This window comes from Serinus canaria, chromosome 5 (assembly GCF_022539315.1).
Source record: "Serinus canaria isolate serCan28SL12 chromosome 5, serCan2020, whole genome shotgun sequence".
Taxonomy (NCBI): domain Eukaryota; kingdom Metazoa; phylum Chordata; class Aves; order Passeriformes; family Fringillidae; genus Serinus; species Serinus canaria.
In genome coordinates, this window is record NC_066319.1 from 57,616,708 (window position 1) to 57,632,703 (window position 15,996).

The window sequence follows — 15,996 nt, forward strand, 5'->3', positions numbered from 1 at the left end:
TAAAATATGAATAAATATATTACTATAGCATGAGAACCACTTGGTCCCTCCATTCCATATTTTTCTAATTCTTACTGAAAACCATCTACTGATGTCCAAGTGTTACTGATGGATCAGGCTGCCTCTAGATAGCACTCATTAAAGTAAACAAACAAATCATCATCACTCTTGACATGTACCTGCACAGAGAGCTGAGGTGGCTCCTTTTTCTCTGATTTCATCTCTATCACAGCTACATTTGGCTTTTTTACCTCCACTGGAGGCTTTGGTGGCACTGGAGGAAGGGAGGTTGTAACTGTCACAGGGTGTGGTTTATCTATGATTACTCCAGCAGGCTGCACTGATGTGTTGCTGCTTTGGGTTTGACCTAAAGACAGTTGAAAAACAATTAAAACTTCATCTATCCATCTCCAAAGGCAGTAATTTAATAAATAAATTAAAATTATATTCTGTGTGTTTCTAGATTCTGTGTGCAATTACAGAGCAATTAAAAAGCCCCCTATTAACATTAACTAAACTACAGTAATTCACCAGCTAATTTTAAGCTTTCCCAGCAGAAACTATCAACTCAACACTACCTGTTTTTAAAACTGTTCACTTTTCTTGACTCTGGTGACATCTACTGCTCAAAACAAGAATTGTGTTTGCCATTCAAAAAATACAAACCATCACCCCCAAAGTACTATTACACTTGGTGTTACAACCCACAAATTTTTGTCTGAAACAGCCTTTTAAAAAAATAATTTCCTTATTTCAATGCCTGTATAATACTAACCCTTCTCAAAACAAGCCCTGTATAAAGGTTCCATTGAAAGTCTAAAAATCCAGGAGTCATGAGAAGGAATTAACTGTGCTTGGCACAGTCCTGCTGAAATTGTTGGGCTGAAGTCATTGCAAAAGTTGAATCCAAGGGTAAGTGATTCAGTTCCTGCTTTGGATACCAAACTGAAAGCAAGAACATGAAGCCTAAAACCAAAATGAATCAAAGCAGGTACAGCTAAACAAGTAATTGCTCTGTCAAGGTGTCACCAGGCATCCAGCACTAAGGATGAGGAAAACCAGAACATTTTCAACTGATCCCTCAGATTTCCTATAAGAAGGGCAGGTACAAATCTCATGGAATGATCTGGGTTGGAAGACAACTGAGAGATCATCTAATCCCAAGTCCCAAAGCACTGACTTACAGAAGAAAAAAGTTCTATTTCCATGAAATAGTTCTATTTCCAGAATCTGCTCCAGGTTATTTGCTCCTACCTAGGGGAATGGCCATGGGGATGAGGTGACCTTCCAGAGGACCAGAGGCAGCAGGGACATCCTGGCTGGGGCTGAAGAGGTACTGGCTCTGCTGGGCAGGGGCATACACAGGATCCTTCTTCTTAGGGCTGCTGATGACCTTCTGTGTGTGAAAGGAGGTCTGGGTCCTTGCTGACTTCACCTTTGTCCCTGAAACAAGAGCACACAAACTGTAAAGGTCACAAAGCATGCACAAACCCAGTGACAACACTGCTGAGCCAAGCCTTCCTACTGAATCCACTGCACATTTTTGCTGTGGGATGGAGGGAATGAGGGAGGGAGTCCCAAAGGGCAGAACCTGAAAGTGCTATAGGTAGATGATAAGATAGATGTCTTGGTTTCGGCAGCAATGAAGGAGTTAAAATTGCATTTTTTTAAAGCTGAATCCAGCAGATAAGGGCACAGAAACACAAAAAGGACCAAAGAACAGCAGTAAGTTGGAATGAAATGTGTGATTTAGCAGCTAAGAAGAAATCCGTGATTTAAGTTTGAAATTTGGAACTGAATGTGTGATTTAGCAGCTAAAAAGAAATCCAGAATTTAGGTTTGAAATGCAGCCACAAAACTGACAGGTACTCAGAGGAACAGGTATAATCTGTAAATTCCTGCTTTAACAACCCAGTGCTACTGCAAAATCCAGCCACAGCTAATACCCAAAAGTTTTGACTTCTGTCATCAAGGAAATGCTTCTTTTTTGGCCCAGCTTTTCAAGTGTGCTGTAAATAGCCAGCCAGAAGTAATTTATGTGTAAAAATGTCTTAAGCAAAGAGCAGAGGAGAGCATTTATTGCAATGTGCATTTCTCACCATACAGTCATGCAAGGTCTTACTCAACTTACAGCAAACAATGGATATTATTAGGGAAATTATTAACTTTAATATAAATGGATAAAACTGCCTGAAAATTCCCCCCCAAAAGGTGTCAACAATTGTCAATCAGGCAGAAGTGCTTCTACTGTTATTTTGTAGGTGTTAGGATAATGAATTTGGAAAGAAACATGCTGATAACCAACTCCATGCCTTTATTACAGCCAAAAAAATGTCATTTTACTCCTCTGTTGTTTCTAATAATCACCTCACTGTACCTGCAGCCAGCTAACACGTGGCAACAAGCACTTTTAACTCTGTTCACATTTAAGAGCTTCCTAATTAATTGAAGAATGAAAGTCAGTTATAAAATATAGGGATAATAAAGATTGATAATGTGACTTTTGTTAGATGCAGACAAGCAGATAAGGCAGTTCACTTATAAAGTGGTATTTTTGTACAGACAAATTATGGGTTATAAGCCTTGAAACAAGAAGAAGTCATAACTCCTCAGTGAGGAAACACAGGTCAGAGAGAAGCATCTCTAGAAAAGGGTTTGTGGTCATGTTGGGTAAGCAATGGAATGAGAAACCACAACACAATGCTCTGGTCAACAGGATGGATGGAACCCCCAGATGTCTCAGCAGAATGTCTGAGATGGAGCAGGAGAAGGCTTCCACAGATGAGAACACTGCATTCAGCACTAATTCTGTATCTCTGCAAATATTAAAACACATTAGACATTAATAGGCACTCTTCATTTTTTAAGGAAAAGTCACCTGGAAAGTGAAGTAGCTGTAAACTGAAGCCAAAACCTCACTACAAATCAGATAATAAATCTGAAGTGGCCTATTTGCTTTTGAAGCACAAGGTATTTTGCTATGGGAAGAAGCAGAATTTCTTCTGTTTTTAAATAATGAGTTTGTGCACTTCTGCAAAGCCCAGGTTAGCCAAAAAAACTGTTCTGCAGTCAGACAAATGCCTGGACTCTGTAACATAAATAGATACAGTTCAGAGGCTTGTGATTTAGAAGAGGTCATACTACATGATCTAACAGTCCCCCTTGGCCTTGAACTTTTGAGTAAAAGCAGAAATTGGCAGTGTATCTGTAATGCTGCCAACTTGTAAAAACAAGGTTTTCTCAGTGAGAATGATTAAGTAGTGTATACACACAGCACCTCATTTTAATTGCTTGCAACTTTTCATTTTTCCCTGCAAAGTTTATTTGCACTGGGCAGAAACTAGACATTTAATTAAAGTTAGCTTTAAAAAAACAGTGTTTTACATGTATTTATCAGTTCATATTATGCAAGAAAATAATTCCAGCTTTTTTTAGAAATGATCTCTTAATCATAAAAGTGCTAGTTGAATTTTTTTCCTAACTTCCCATAAGAAACTAAGCATTAGTCACCATCGTTTATTTGCAAAGAAAATGGTTGAGAGTTATAAAATGACTGAAAAGAGACTCTCCAGATGGCCATTTCAGACTTAAATAAACATCCTTATTCTAACACTAATTTAAAACAAGCTCAGTGGACTGCTCTAACAAAATAGAGTCATTTAATGAGTCTGGATTTTTCAGCCAATCAAACCCAAGGCCAAAGATTTCCAATCTTTTGAAGCCTTTGTCACCTGGTACATCAAGGCCAGGAAGGGAATCTGTGGGTGCACATCTGTGAAGGGAAGAACTCCCCAAGCCTAACGTGAAAGAGATTTGTTTATTTCCTTCTTTCTTTGTTTTTTTTAAGAACCTGGTGCTTTAAAGTGCTCATTCAACCTTAGTGCATTTTATTTACACTCCTCCTATAGAGGAGCACAGAACTGGTCCTGATTTTATTATTTATACTTTGCTTTGCCATAACAGCTTCTTCCAGAACAGCAGTCCCCAAAATGATTGAAGCGTTTTGTCTTTGTGAGACCCATGTGAAACACCAGGGATTTTTTTTCCATTTTATTGTTATGTCAGGAAAGGACAAAAATGAAGCAGTTTGACCAACAGTCTTACCAAGAGGCAAAGATAAATAATGCCAGTATCAAACAAACCTCAGTCTCAGTTAAAATCAGAAAGTTTGGAATAGGACACACTTATTGGAGTGGTGCTCCTTTACACAATGTGCAAAAAATTCCATTTATCCCTCAGATAAGAACACAAGGAGGTGTCTTATTTTATTTACAGTCAGGACAGAGACAAAACCATAACTTCCCATAACTCCAGCCTGATGTTAAATAGAGAAACAAATTTTATGGTGGCTTTACTGTTGCAAACACGTTTTTCTCTGCAGCATGACTTCATGGCTTGGAAGGGAAGCACTCTGGGAAAAGGCTATCCAGAGTTCACTCTGTGTTTTCCAGCAAAGAGCTTTGAAGCTGTTTGTCACATACAGGAGTTCTGCAAGATTGAAGGCAGCATTGATCCAGTTTTCCCTTTCATTTCTATTTGCACCCAACAGAAAAAAGCTGAAGCACAGGAGCAGCTCATTCCAACTGCACAGAACCTTTCATTTCTCTGACACCACTGAATTTCAACTGGTGGTTTCAAATGACCAAATGACCTATTTGTTATAATTAGATTGGGGAGGGGGACACTCTTTCTGCCACTTCACAAGATATTGTTTCTGGAATGATGAAATTTGCCTTCCTGGAAAGGTTATGACCTTCTGTAAAGGACAAGAGCCCAATAAATAGAGGAGAAAATTCATTTAGGACTCAGCAAAAGCAGAACTGCTGATAAAATATTTTTAAAGAAGTGCCTGTTCTCAATCCAAATCTTAGTGGTCACTGTGTCACTGTTATTACTAACCTAAGTGCTTACTAGCACACATTTCACCCAAAAAGATCTATACAGAATAAATTAAATTATGGGTGTACAGCAGAGCCAATAGTCAAAAACAATGTTGTATCATGCTTCAAGTGAGTATAGCAGAGGATACACTATTTTTCACCAAAGAAAAGACATCCAAGAGAGGGCAAACAAAATACCTAAGTCACAAGGCTGGCAGTTTCCATGTGATCTTTTAAAAAATGGTGAGCTTTGAAAAGTTTTCTAGGTTTTTGCCAGGACTATAACCCACATTTTCCAGGAGGGTGCTGAGAATTGTGAATATTTTCTACCAATAACACTTTTCTCTTCACAGATCACAACTGGGCTCCAGAGATCAGGTAAGGAAAGTGCCATAAAGACCAGGTCAGGCCAAACAAGAGATTCTTGTACAATTTGAGGACTTGCCACTGTGGATGAACATCATAACCACAGAGTCACAGAAGGGTTTGGGTTGGAAGGAACCTTCAGGATCAACCAGTTCCAAACCCCTTCCATGGGCAAGGACACCTTCCATTAGATCAGGTTACTCAATAATATTGAAATAAATAAGCACAATAGAAAATAATAATAAAAATTATAATAATAATATAATAGTAGTAAAAAAATCTCCAGCCTCAAACTCCAGCACTGTCTGTCTTCAGAAACACAGATATGTTTTACACCATCCATTGCAATGGCCTAAAAACATGACTTCATCAAGTCACTGGCTGCCTTCTGATGTTAATCTCTCATATTTCACACAGAATGTAATGTTTTGACAGCTGTAATAAAAACCCAGGCAGCATTTTTAAACATGGCATTTAAGACTACATCAAGTATATTTTCTCTGCATGGGTAGCAACAGCCTAAGTGCAAGAAGCATGGAGGGAGCCAGTTAATATTTTTCCATGGATGCACATCCTATTAACTCCATTGTGCCCACCACCACCTTAACCCCCTCCCCCTCTTAATCCCCTCTCTCATCTCCACACTTTCCCTTCATCATTATTCTTTTTCATGTCATTTCTCCCCAGTAAAGTGTTCCACACTGGGCTTTTTTTAATACCAGTTAAAGATGATTCTCAGTTTTTGCATTAAGAATCAGGTAAGTTTTATAAAGGTAACTAAGAAATAAAACAGATCAGATTAAAACATTACTAACTCTAGATGAAGTCTTTCTACACTGACCTGTGTCAGATATCATACAGTCTCCCTTTGTAATTATTCTTACACATTTTTAATAGGTTAGAAAATTAGGACCCTCTTACCCCAACACTTTGCCAACAAAACTAATGAATAGAATTAATTATTAATCAGCTAAAAACCTTTGTCAATTAAATAACCTTAACAAGCTATCACAGAAAAGAGTTATAAGCAGAGTGGAAGTCCTAACTGGATGAAGAAAAAGGAGTAACTTGAACTTAGTGAACTTAACCAATGATTCTGATTACATATTTGACTATTTTCATCTTCACACTCATATATTTAATTTGTCATATTTCAACTGATGCATTAGAAACAGGAAATTAAATATCAGACTTTCTTCAGTTTTCAAGTCTCAGTACATTTCTGAACTCTGAATGAATTATATATTTAAATGAAAAATCACTGGATAAACCTGACACAAAAAAATACATCTCCCAGTGACCTGTAACAAAAATTAAATTCATTTTTAACACACTCACTTGTGATTGATTTTACTATTCAGCTCATAAAATCTTAGACAACAATAAATACATACTAATAAATTTATCATATTTAGAAATAAGCATTTATTATATAATCTAAAATAAGTGAAAAACACATTAAGCAAAGTTGAAAAACTTCTGATATTTTTTAATTTTGAAAAGAGGATCTTAAACAGAAATAAACTATTTCAAATGGACAGGACATACAACACCATCTAGTCCAACTGCCTGACCACTTCAGGGCTGACCAAAAGTTAAATTCAAGGCATTTTCCAAATGCCTCTTAAGCCCTGACCAACCTGAACAGTGACCACCTCTCTGAAAAGCCACTGCAGGTGCCTAAGCTTTATATCGAGGAGCAGATGAACTAAAATGAACAGATTCATTTCCACAAGGATTTCCTGGTAAAAAACAGGGAAGGAACACCTTGTTCCCATCCAAGAATCACTTACCTCTAACAGTCTCTATCAGCTTGGGTCTGGGAAGTTTAGATTTGGGAGAGGGAGAGTTGAATCTCAGGTAGGGCCCTTTTTTAAGCGTGCTCCGGCGGCCATGGTAAATGGGCTTCCCATAAACATGAGCCAGATAATCTTCATTTTGCAGCAGTGCAGTTCCACCTACATCTCCCTGATGGACACCAAAAAGGAAATAAAAAGCAGTTTACAATTCTTCATTTATGTAAATTGGAGCAGGACAGAGCTATCACTTTCATTTAAATTAGTATGCCTGCACACATCATTATTTTTCATGTCAGTGCTGAACAGTTTTTTTCCAGAAAAAAAACCAACTACTTGGCAACTCACATCTGCCTTTTTTTCTTTGATTTGCACATCTTCAGAAAAGTAAGTTCTAAACTTCTGTTTCTTTGTGTTATCTTCCACCTGCTTCTGCACTGGCTGAGCTGGAGGTGAAAGCTTTTTTGTCAAGCCTCCCTGGATGGTTTCAGTTTTCTCTTTAGTTTCTTTCTTGGTCTTCACAGCCCTGAGGTTTTGGGCTTTCTTGTTCCATGGGGCTTTTTGATCACATTTCCCTTGTTCTGAATCACTTTTTGCTATTTCAGCCTAAATAGAAAACATAAATGTAATAAATGAAGATTTTTGTCTTCAAGGCTATCAGCAGAGTGTGTGGATAACTCTGAAGCTCTGAGAAAGAGCCTGTTCTTGTTAGCCAGCAAGTGAGACCAGGGATTTTCATTACACAACCACAGTTTTAAAACAGAGGTAAATATTTTATTTATTATTTATTTATTCCTTATTATTATTATTTCTTTTCTATTTATTTGTTATATTTATATTTTACTATAACTTACTGCATGCCAGCAATGATAGGCAGCTTTCTGATGTTTTCAAGAGGTGAGTAAATCACTTTACTGTGGACATGAAAGAACAAGGCAAGGTGGAAAACCACAAAAATCTGAACTCACAAAAATCTGAACTCATTTTCCCAGCCCTACCTGGATTTCCTCACTGATTGCCTTGATCCACTCATCCACAGTCCTTCGAATACGAATCTCTTCCAGGACATCTCTGAAACAAAAGAAAGAAACATCTTAGGTCAGTGCTTCTCAAATTGCACAGATTTGTCCCTGGGAAAGTAGTGACCTTTAAATGCTCTAAAAACAGAAGTTGAGAACACAGACAATGAGATTCTGCACCTCTACATTCCCCAAAAGGCACCAGTCCCAGCCCCAAATCTCTTCTTGCATGGTGCCACCTGCAAACCCCACTCTCTGCTGGTAAATACTGACATTATTACAAATATTTTAGGAATAAGAGGCAGCCATGTGTCACTTTCTACTTTGATCACAACTGAAAAAACAAGGAAACAAAAATATTCCAATTTAACAAAAAAGCAGGTGACAAATTACTACCTCCTCTAAAAGGTAATGAGGGCAGGTAACATGCCTCAAAAAAAAACCCCTTATACATAAAGAATAACTACCTTCCTCAGGAAAATACAAGTTTAGATTGTATTTTTATAGAAAATTTCCGTTATGATTCAAGCAGGAGTATTTAACACAACTAACAAAGCAAAACTTCAAAAGCCAAAGATCTGCTGTGAGGTGATTAAATTCTGTAAATTTACAGGTTTATGAAGCCTCATCCGCTCTGAATAATTAAATTAGGCTTCAATTTTCTTTTTCATGCAGGTTGGTATGGAAACAGTTAAATGCCCTGGCAGCAGAGCACTCTGTCCAGCTGATAAAGCCTCAGAAATCAGATTTAGGCACCTGACAAAAATCAGTTCACATCACGAGGGTTGAAAAACATCTGAATTTCAAGAATCAGACAATTATTGCTAGCAAGAGTCAATAAATCCTTTTTCCAGGGAAGGACACAAGTTCTCAAATGCCCAGATTTGGAAACATCAATCTCACAAAGCACTGAATTGCAGGGTCTGACCTGTTTGTAGTCAAGGAGTTACTGAAAGCATACATGGCCTCTCCATCTTTTGCATGAGTAACAGCTTCCAGATTCTCCTCAAGGACTTTTTTATTGTTCTGCACTCCTCTCAAAATCCTTTCAGCATCTGTCAGGATAGACTTTGGCACTTGGACATTTTGAAGGATGGATGGTTTGCTGACTAGATGATGTTCAGGAGGATCAGGTGAAACAGGAGAAGTTTTTGCCTAAAATTGAAACAGAACCTCTAGCTTTTAATCAGAGATTGTAATTTCCTATTAATCTGTTATCACATCAGTGGCATCATATCAAATCCTGCCCATGTGCACTACCAGCAACTTCAATTAATCAAGAATGTTCATTATGTTGCAAATATATTTAGAGAAGTCAAAGACATCGAAAAGATCTTAAATAGAAATTTATGGGAAGTATGAGAGGCAATGCTAATGAGGCTAATAAGCATGTGAAAAGATGGCAATTAAATACATGAAGTATCACAAGCAAATCTCTCCACGTAACACTAATTAAATATAATTAAGGGCCTAATAAAAGCCCAAGTCCTCTAAATAATGCACTTGTTTGGCATCAATCTACCCCCAAGAAACACCGAGCAAAACTTGTAAGTTTTAACAAGATAAATCCCTCAGCAGCCCCTTGATCCTCTTTCACTCATTTTCCCTTTTCAGAAGGAACAATGAAACCTCTCACTTTGCAGAAGCCCTTTAACAGAGATAAAAATCGAGCATAAATTAGCTGCTAAGTACAAAAGCAAGGGACACAAACACAGGAAACAACTTCTCACATTCATTCTCACAGTCCTGAGGAAAAACCCAGGGGCCCATGAAAACTTCATCAAACAGTAAAAAAATTTCAAAGTGATAAATGTACATTAAAAAAAAAAAACTCAAACCAAAATCAAAATGCCCAGACTGTAAAAACATCAACTGAATGCACAGAAAAAAGAAAATCTCACAGTTTTGGCTTTAAGGCTACTCTTTCTTCAAATCAGAATTAAACAAAAGTTTATGTTCAAGCAGATCTTCTGCCACAATGCCATAACAAAACAGGAATCAACACCCTGATACCATGACCACGTTTTTGGCCTGGTGAGTAAAAGACAATATACCAAATGATTTATCAATTTTATATAGGCTTTCATTTTTAAGTGAAACTTTTTGACAAATACTAACTCAGTAACACAGGTAAAATCTGTGAGACAGGTAAAATCTGTAAAATCTGTGATATCATGTATCATAGAGATACATGATAAATTGTAAAATTATGTAGTCTTAGTGAGACCCAGATCATGAAATGGTAAGTGGATCTATTAAATCTGTAAAAAATGGTAGCAGCAGCCCACACTGTGCCAGTCTGACACAGCAGCTTCCTGCCTGACATTATCCCCTCAAGGGATTTCCTAGGACTGAGCCAGACAGGAGGAATGTGATCTGTACAAGAGCCACCCTTTAACAAACAGCTGGAGGCGTGCCACAGGCAGGCAGTGAGGTTTCATTGCAAACACACTCAAAACTGCTTCAGCATTAGAGCAGTTCATAGAAAGCCCAAAAACCCACAAAAGAAATAGACACAAAAATGTCAATTTCATACCTTAATAATATCAGTAATGTCAGTTTTCCATGAACTTGCTTCCTAAAAAGACAGAAGAAGAGCTGTTGAAACTTGAAGGTAAAATCCACAGGAGGCATTGAACCAGTTGCTCTGGCCACAATGAGTTCCTTGGGTTAGAGCACCACCTTCTGTCCTCAGCTAACTCACACCTTTGCTGGGTTCTCATTTACCCAAAAATATATCCTTTTATCACTCTACAAACCTCTCAGTGATGAGGAGTCAGCAGCTTAGTGTTTAATTGACCTAACTCTCCATTTGCTAAGTCATCACATCTCTGTCTATTGATTTTTTCATAAGAGAGATTTCATGTAATTTTTGTAACTCTGTCCTTCTCCCATTCCTTATCCCATCTCGTTCTGTTGCCTGTACTAAGGTATATTACTTGTTTAAGCTTTTAGCAACAGTGGTAAGAAAATATTTGCAACCTCAGTGGCACTTTTTTCCATTCTTAGTAAGAATAGTTAGATGCAAAATCCAAAAAGTGTTACAAAATCTGTAAAAAATACATCAGCTATGCTATATGACAGATGAAGCTGCATTTTATTCAGACATAGCAACAAAAACCAGACAGGTAATACAAAATATTTTTAGGAAAAAATGCAAGTTGAAATTTCCAACCACAGAAATGAACCAGCAGAATCCAAGTTAGTACATTTCAAGCCAATTCACAGAGGTGAATTTTCACTTTTTTTCTCCTTTCTCACTGTGTATATTGACAGGGACAGAAAGGACCACAAAATGACAGGTGGAGCCACGAATGGCACCAGGTTAAGAGATAAAAGTCTCAGTTGTGAAAGGTCCATGTTGCCAGCACAGAAGCAGATCTTGCACCCCCAAAGGTACAAAATCACTATCACAAGAAACAGCACAAGGATTCTTGCCAGGCAATTGGAAAAAGCACCCAATTTAAAAAAAAAAAGTGGTAAAATGAGAAAGGAAATGCTTAAATTAGCCCTAAAGCTGTCTGGAGATAAATGGAACACTGTTCTTTCCCAAATGGGAAATTACATCAGCTCTGTAGCTCTGCAGAGAACAGGCACTGAAAATATCCAAAACCTTAAAGCAAACAAATAAACAAACTTATTTTTTTCTATTTCTGTCCTTCCCTCTCTCTCTCACCTATTTTATGTCTGGGACAATGGCAGTCAGAATCCATTGCACACCCAGGGCATTATTCAGGCTCAAAGCTCTTCCACACACAGAGACTCCAATATTTCAATTAATTGTAAACAGATGTGGATCTTTTTACAGGTGTAGAAGAGCAACACGTTTACTGATATCTGATCTCTGTTTTTCTCCACATTTTTACTCCCCTTCTTCAAACCCCTGCTCGTTGTGATTAGATTGACTTTACCTGCAGAATGTTGTGCATTTCTCTTCTCAACTTGCCAAGATCTTGAAGAAGATCATCTGCCTTTTGCACTGCTTTCTCAATTGAATTGCACCTCTCAAAATAAGGAATTAGGTCTGCAGGCAAACCTTTTTGTCTGAGGGGAGAAACACTCCTGGTTACATCTCTCATGGCTCCTGAGGTGGCCCAAGAAAGGATTCAACTGTGAAACCAAGCAGGAATTTACAGTGCAAGTACCAAACTTTCAGATAAACTGGAACTTGCTTTGGCATCTGAAGTCACACAGAGGGTACTGGGTTTTCTCTGTTTACCACTTAACACCTTCAGCCCAATCCTTTTATTTTCAACAGTGAAATTACATCTAATAGAGCAACCCTTAAACTTTGGATAATTTTCCATTTGAAGCAATTGACATCTTTGTGCACACTGTTGTAAATTAGCATATATGAGAAGTTTTTCACTGTATTAATGAAATTACAACTTTACATTATTGCCTGGGGAAAATATGCTTCAGACTGCATGGCTAAGAACATTTTTTCACCCATTTTAAAGCTTGGGAATGGTTAGGTTGATGCTGCTCCTGAAAAACACTCCAAGTGCAACCTGCTGACCTCTGAGAAAGGTGTTGTGAGCTGTCCTTAGCAACTGCCTTTATCTGCCTGCAGTTCACAGGAACCACAGAATCCTGGAATATTACAGCTGGAAGGGACCCACAGGGATCAGAGTCCAACTCCTGGCCCTGCACAGACACCCCAACAATGCCACCCTGTCCCTGAGGGTATTGTCCAGACTCTGAATTCTGTCATGCTTGGGGCTGTGCCCATTCCCAGGGGAGCCTGAGCAGGGCCCAGCACCCTCTGGGGGAAGAACCTTTCCTGATCTCCAACCTGAACCCACCCTGGCACAGCTCCAGCCATTCCCTCAGGTCCTACTAATAGTAAAGCAAAAATAGAAATACTCCAGCACAGCTGTGCCAGACTGCAGGACCACACCAGGGACTGTTACACCATCAGTGTCTAATGCACCTCTCTCAATTTCACTGAAACAGAAACTCCCCCTCAGGTTTGGATTGTTGTGTTTATCCACCTGTCTCTCTCAGTATTCCTGCTCCTTTCATTGCTGTTTAATGCTGTCTTCTTGGAATATTCAGTTTGCTTTACTGGTGTTTCCTGAGAATTCAAAACGTGTTCCACACCTTTCCCTTCACCTACAATGAAGTGAAATGAAGCAGAAAAAAAGAAAGTTAAGTTAGTTCAATATATTTAATATTTTCTTTTCCTTTCCAGGTGTCTCACTCTACTCACCAAGGAGAGTAAAATATTTTTAAATTTGAATATATAGATCTATTTCAGATAAGGCAAGTAACTTAAAACCACTCACACTAATCAGTCTTTCTGAGATTGCTTTAAATTAGCAAAGCTAGATGGAGCTGGGATGGCAATGAACTGAGTCTTTGAGAACAAATCTGTGACATTATGGACAGCAGGCTTTTTCTTTTGTCTTGTTTCATTTATTCCTGGACCCACTGAACAATAAGAATACCTGACAGCTTTGTAACAGAGACAGAACTTGATCAAAAGCAGCAAAAGAAAATTACTTTACATTTGCTTTACATCTGTTGCTTTCAATACAATAACCCAGAGACCTTGTGGACCCATGAAAAAATGAAATAAAAATTCAATTTAACCAATAATAATGCCAAAGTTATTAAGCAGCTCCCAAGTTTTATATTATTCTGTCTATTCTTCCTGAAACTTGACTTTGAAAAAATATTTCAGTGAGCAGTCCTGCTGAAACTCTATAGATTAAATCAGCACTGTCTTTAAGTCTTTAGTTACTTATGAGTAAGTGACTTATACACAAAACTAACCCTTCCCAAATAGAGATTCCAAATATTCTCAATATATGCATTTAAGTGCCAGCAACTCAACAGAAAATGTCAGAAAAGGTGAGGAATACACAAAGTAACCATCAGGTCATACTGGTTAGGCCAGTGGAGGACAATACCTTCTCTTGTAGGTTTGGAAGTATTTTCTTTTTCTACTACAGAGTTTTCTTTCTCTGAGATTTTCCCATTTTTGGGCACAGGTTCTGGAGGATATCTTCGAGGAACTGGTGTCTTTAGAGGAGATTTTTGTGTATGAACCCCATGACTTGGAAAATTGCTTGAATATGCTTCAGGGAAAACTAAAAAATAAAGTTATTTAAATGCTGACAATTTTCTTCAAAGGAAATTATATCACAGAATCACAGAGTGGTTTGGGTTGGAAGGGACTGTAAAGATCATTCAGTTCCAACCCCCTGCCATGGCAGGGACATCTTCCAGTATCCCAGGTTGCTCCAAGACCCATCCAGCCTGGCCTGGAACACTCCCAGGGGTCCAGGGGCACCCCCAGCTTCTGTGGGCAGCCTGTGCCAGGGCCTCAGCACTCTCATTAGAATTTCTTCCTGGCATCTAATCTAAACCTACATTCCTTCAGTTTGGAGCCATCCCCCTTTGTCCTATCACTACCTGTCCTTGCAGACTCTAGGAAAAAAAAAATCTAGGGAAAAAACCCCACGCCAGGTCTATAAATTCTGCACAAAAATGCAAAGAATTACTGCACTAATTAAGAAAACAGAAAATTTCGTACTTCTGACTGCTATCATAATAAAAACCCAAACCCCACTGAAGTTCATCACAGGCTTCCACACAGATTATGTCTCAATAAGATTATTTTATGTCCAGGCACCTCCTGGTGCAGACCTCAGTAAAATTAAAAGTCTCACTTTAATTTAAACTGGAAGATGCTAGAACATCTTCAGAATGTCACAAAAATTATAAAGAGCATTGGGCAATAAAACAAATTACACAGAAGAAATATTTACTAGTCATTACTGATGTGATACACAATCCAATATTAATGAACACAAAATTAATGCAAAACTAACAGTGAAAGTAAGAATTGGTCTCCACCTTGGGCAGGTGCAGCACTGGCAGGGAATAAACCCCTGTGAGATGAAGGTGCTTCATTAGTGAGTGATCTCTGCTCTGGCTTCTCCCAGTGCCCTGCCAGGGGCCCAGGGGCAGGCACAGGACCCTGCTGCAGGCCACGGGTGTTCACTGCAGAGCTGATGAGATGGGACTGGGAGACAAAAGTACAGAGTATTTCTGGTCATTGAATCACAGAATTGTTAAGGTTAAAAAGACCTTTCAGGTTACCAAGCCCAAGTCTTCTCCCAGCTCCACCATGTTCGCCACCAAACCAAGTCTTCCAGGGCCACATCCATGATTTCTGAACACTTCCAGGGATGGTGACTCCACCACTGCCCTCTGCATGTTCCAATGTCTGACCACCCCTCAGTGAAGAATTTTCCCTAATACCCAACCAAAACCTACCCTGGTGCAGCTTGAGGCCATTTCCCCTTGTCCTGTCCCTGCTTCCCTGGGAGCAGAGCCTGACCTTCCTGTCAGGGACTTGTGCACAGAAGGTCCCTCCTGAGTCTCCTTTTCTCCAGGCTGAGCCTCCCCAGCTCCCTCCAATCATTCCTGGGCCTCCAGACCCTTCCCCAGCTCCCCTTCTCTGGACATGTTCCACCCCCTCAGTGTCTTTCTCATTGTTGAATGCTTTCACTTCCTTTGATCCACTTCCCCAGAACTTTCTTTCTTTCTACTACTAAGAAACAATCCAAATCATTATAAAACTCAGATACAGAAGAAATTATTAACCTGAATATTCATTTGTTGCTCCTGTAGCTTTTCCAGGTGTTGAATTCTTTGCACCATGAAAGTATTCATTTGTTTTTCAAGCTCACTGACTCTCTGCTGGTAGTGGGGTTCCTCATGTTGAGCCTTCACATTTTTTTGCTGTTCAGATGCTCGTTGCAGCTGCCTGTCTGTCTCCTGCAGTTTCTGAAGCAGTTCTGAAACTGAGTTCATTTTTGCTTCCAAATCATTTTGAGCCTGCAAGAAAGGATTAAAAAAAAAAAAAAAAGGAAAGGTGGGGGAATAACACATTAACACATTGCAGAAGATGGGTGAGCATCA

General features: G+C 38.8%; 1 protein-coding gene across 3 annotated transcripts in view; it reads right to left on the reverse strand.

The window, feature by feature from the left end:
- The window catches only part of KIAA0586 (KIAA0586 ortholog), a 69,846-nt gene that overhangs the window by 48,583 nt on the left and 5,267 nt on the right, over positions 1–15,996 (reverse strand). For all 3 annotated transcript variants that reach the window (XM_050975634.1, XM_050975633.1, XM_050975635.1), the window contains exons 6-17: positions 15,679–15,912; positions 14,926–15,094; positions 13,977–14,156; positions 13,056–13,176; positions 11,973–12,105; positions 10,598–10,639; positions 8,990–9,216; positions 8,041–8,113; positions 7,391–7,648; positions 7,040–7,214; positions 1,255–1,443; positions 180–367 (exon numbers count right to left, since the gene is read on the reverse strand). In XM_050975634.1, coding sequence (XP_050831591.1) covers positions 180–367; positions 1,255–1,443; positions 7,040–7,214; positions 7,391–7,648; positions 8,041–8,113; positions 8,990–9,216; positions 10,598–10,639; positions 11,973–12,105; positions 13,056–13,176; positions 13,977–14,156; positions 14,926–15,094; positions 15,679–15,912 — 1,989 coding nt within the window. The remainder of the gene's footprint in view (positions 1–179; positions 368–1,254; positions 1,444–7,039; positions 7,215–7,390; positions 7,649–8,040; positions 8,114–8,989; positions 9,217–10,597; positions 10,640–11,972; positions 12,106–13,055; positions 13,177–13,976; positions 14,157–14,925; positions 15,095–15,678; positions 15,913–15,996) is intronic.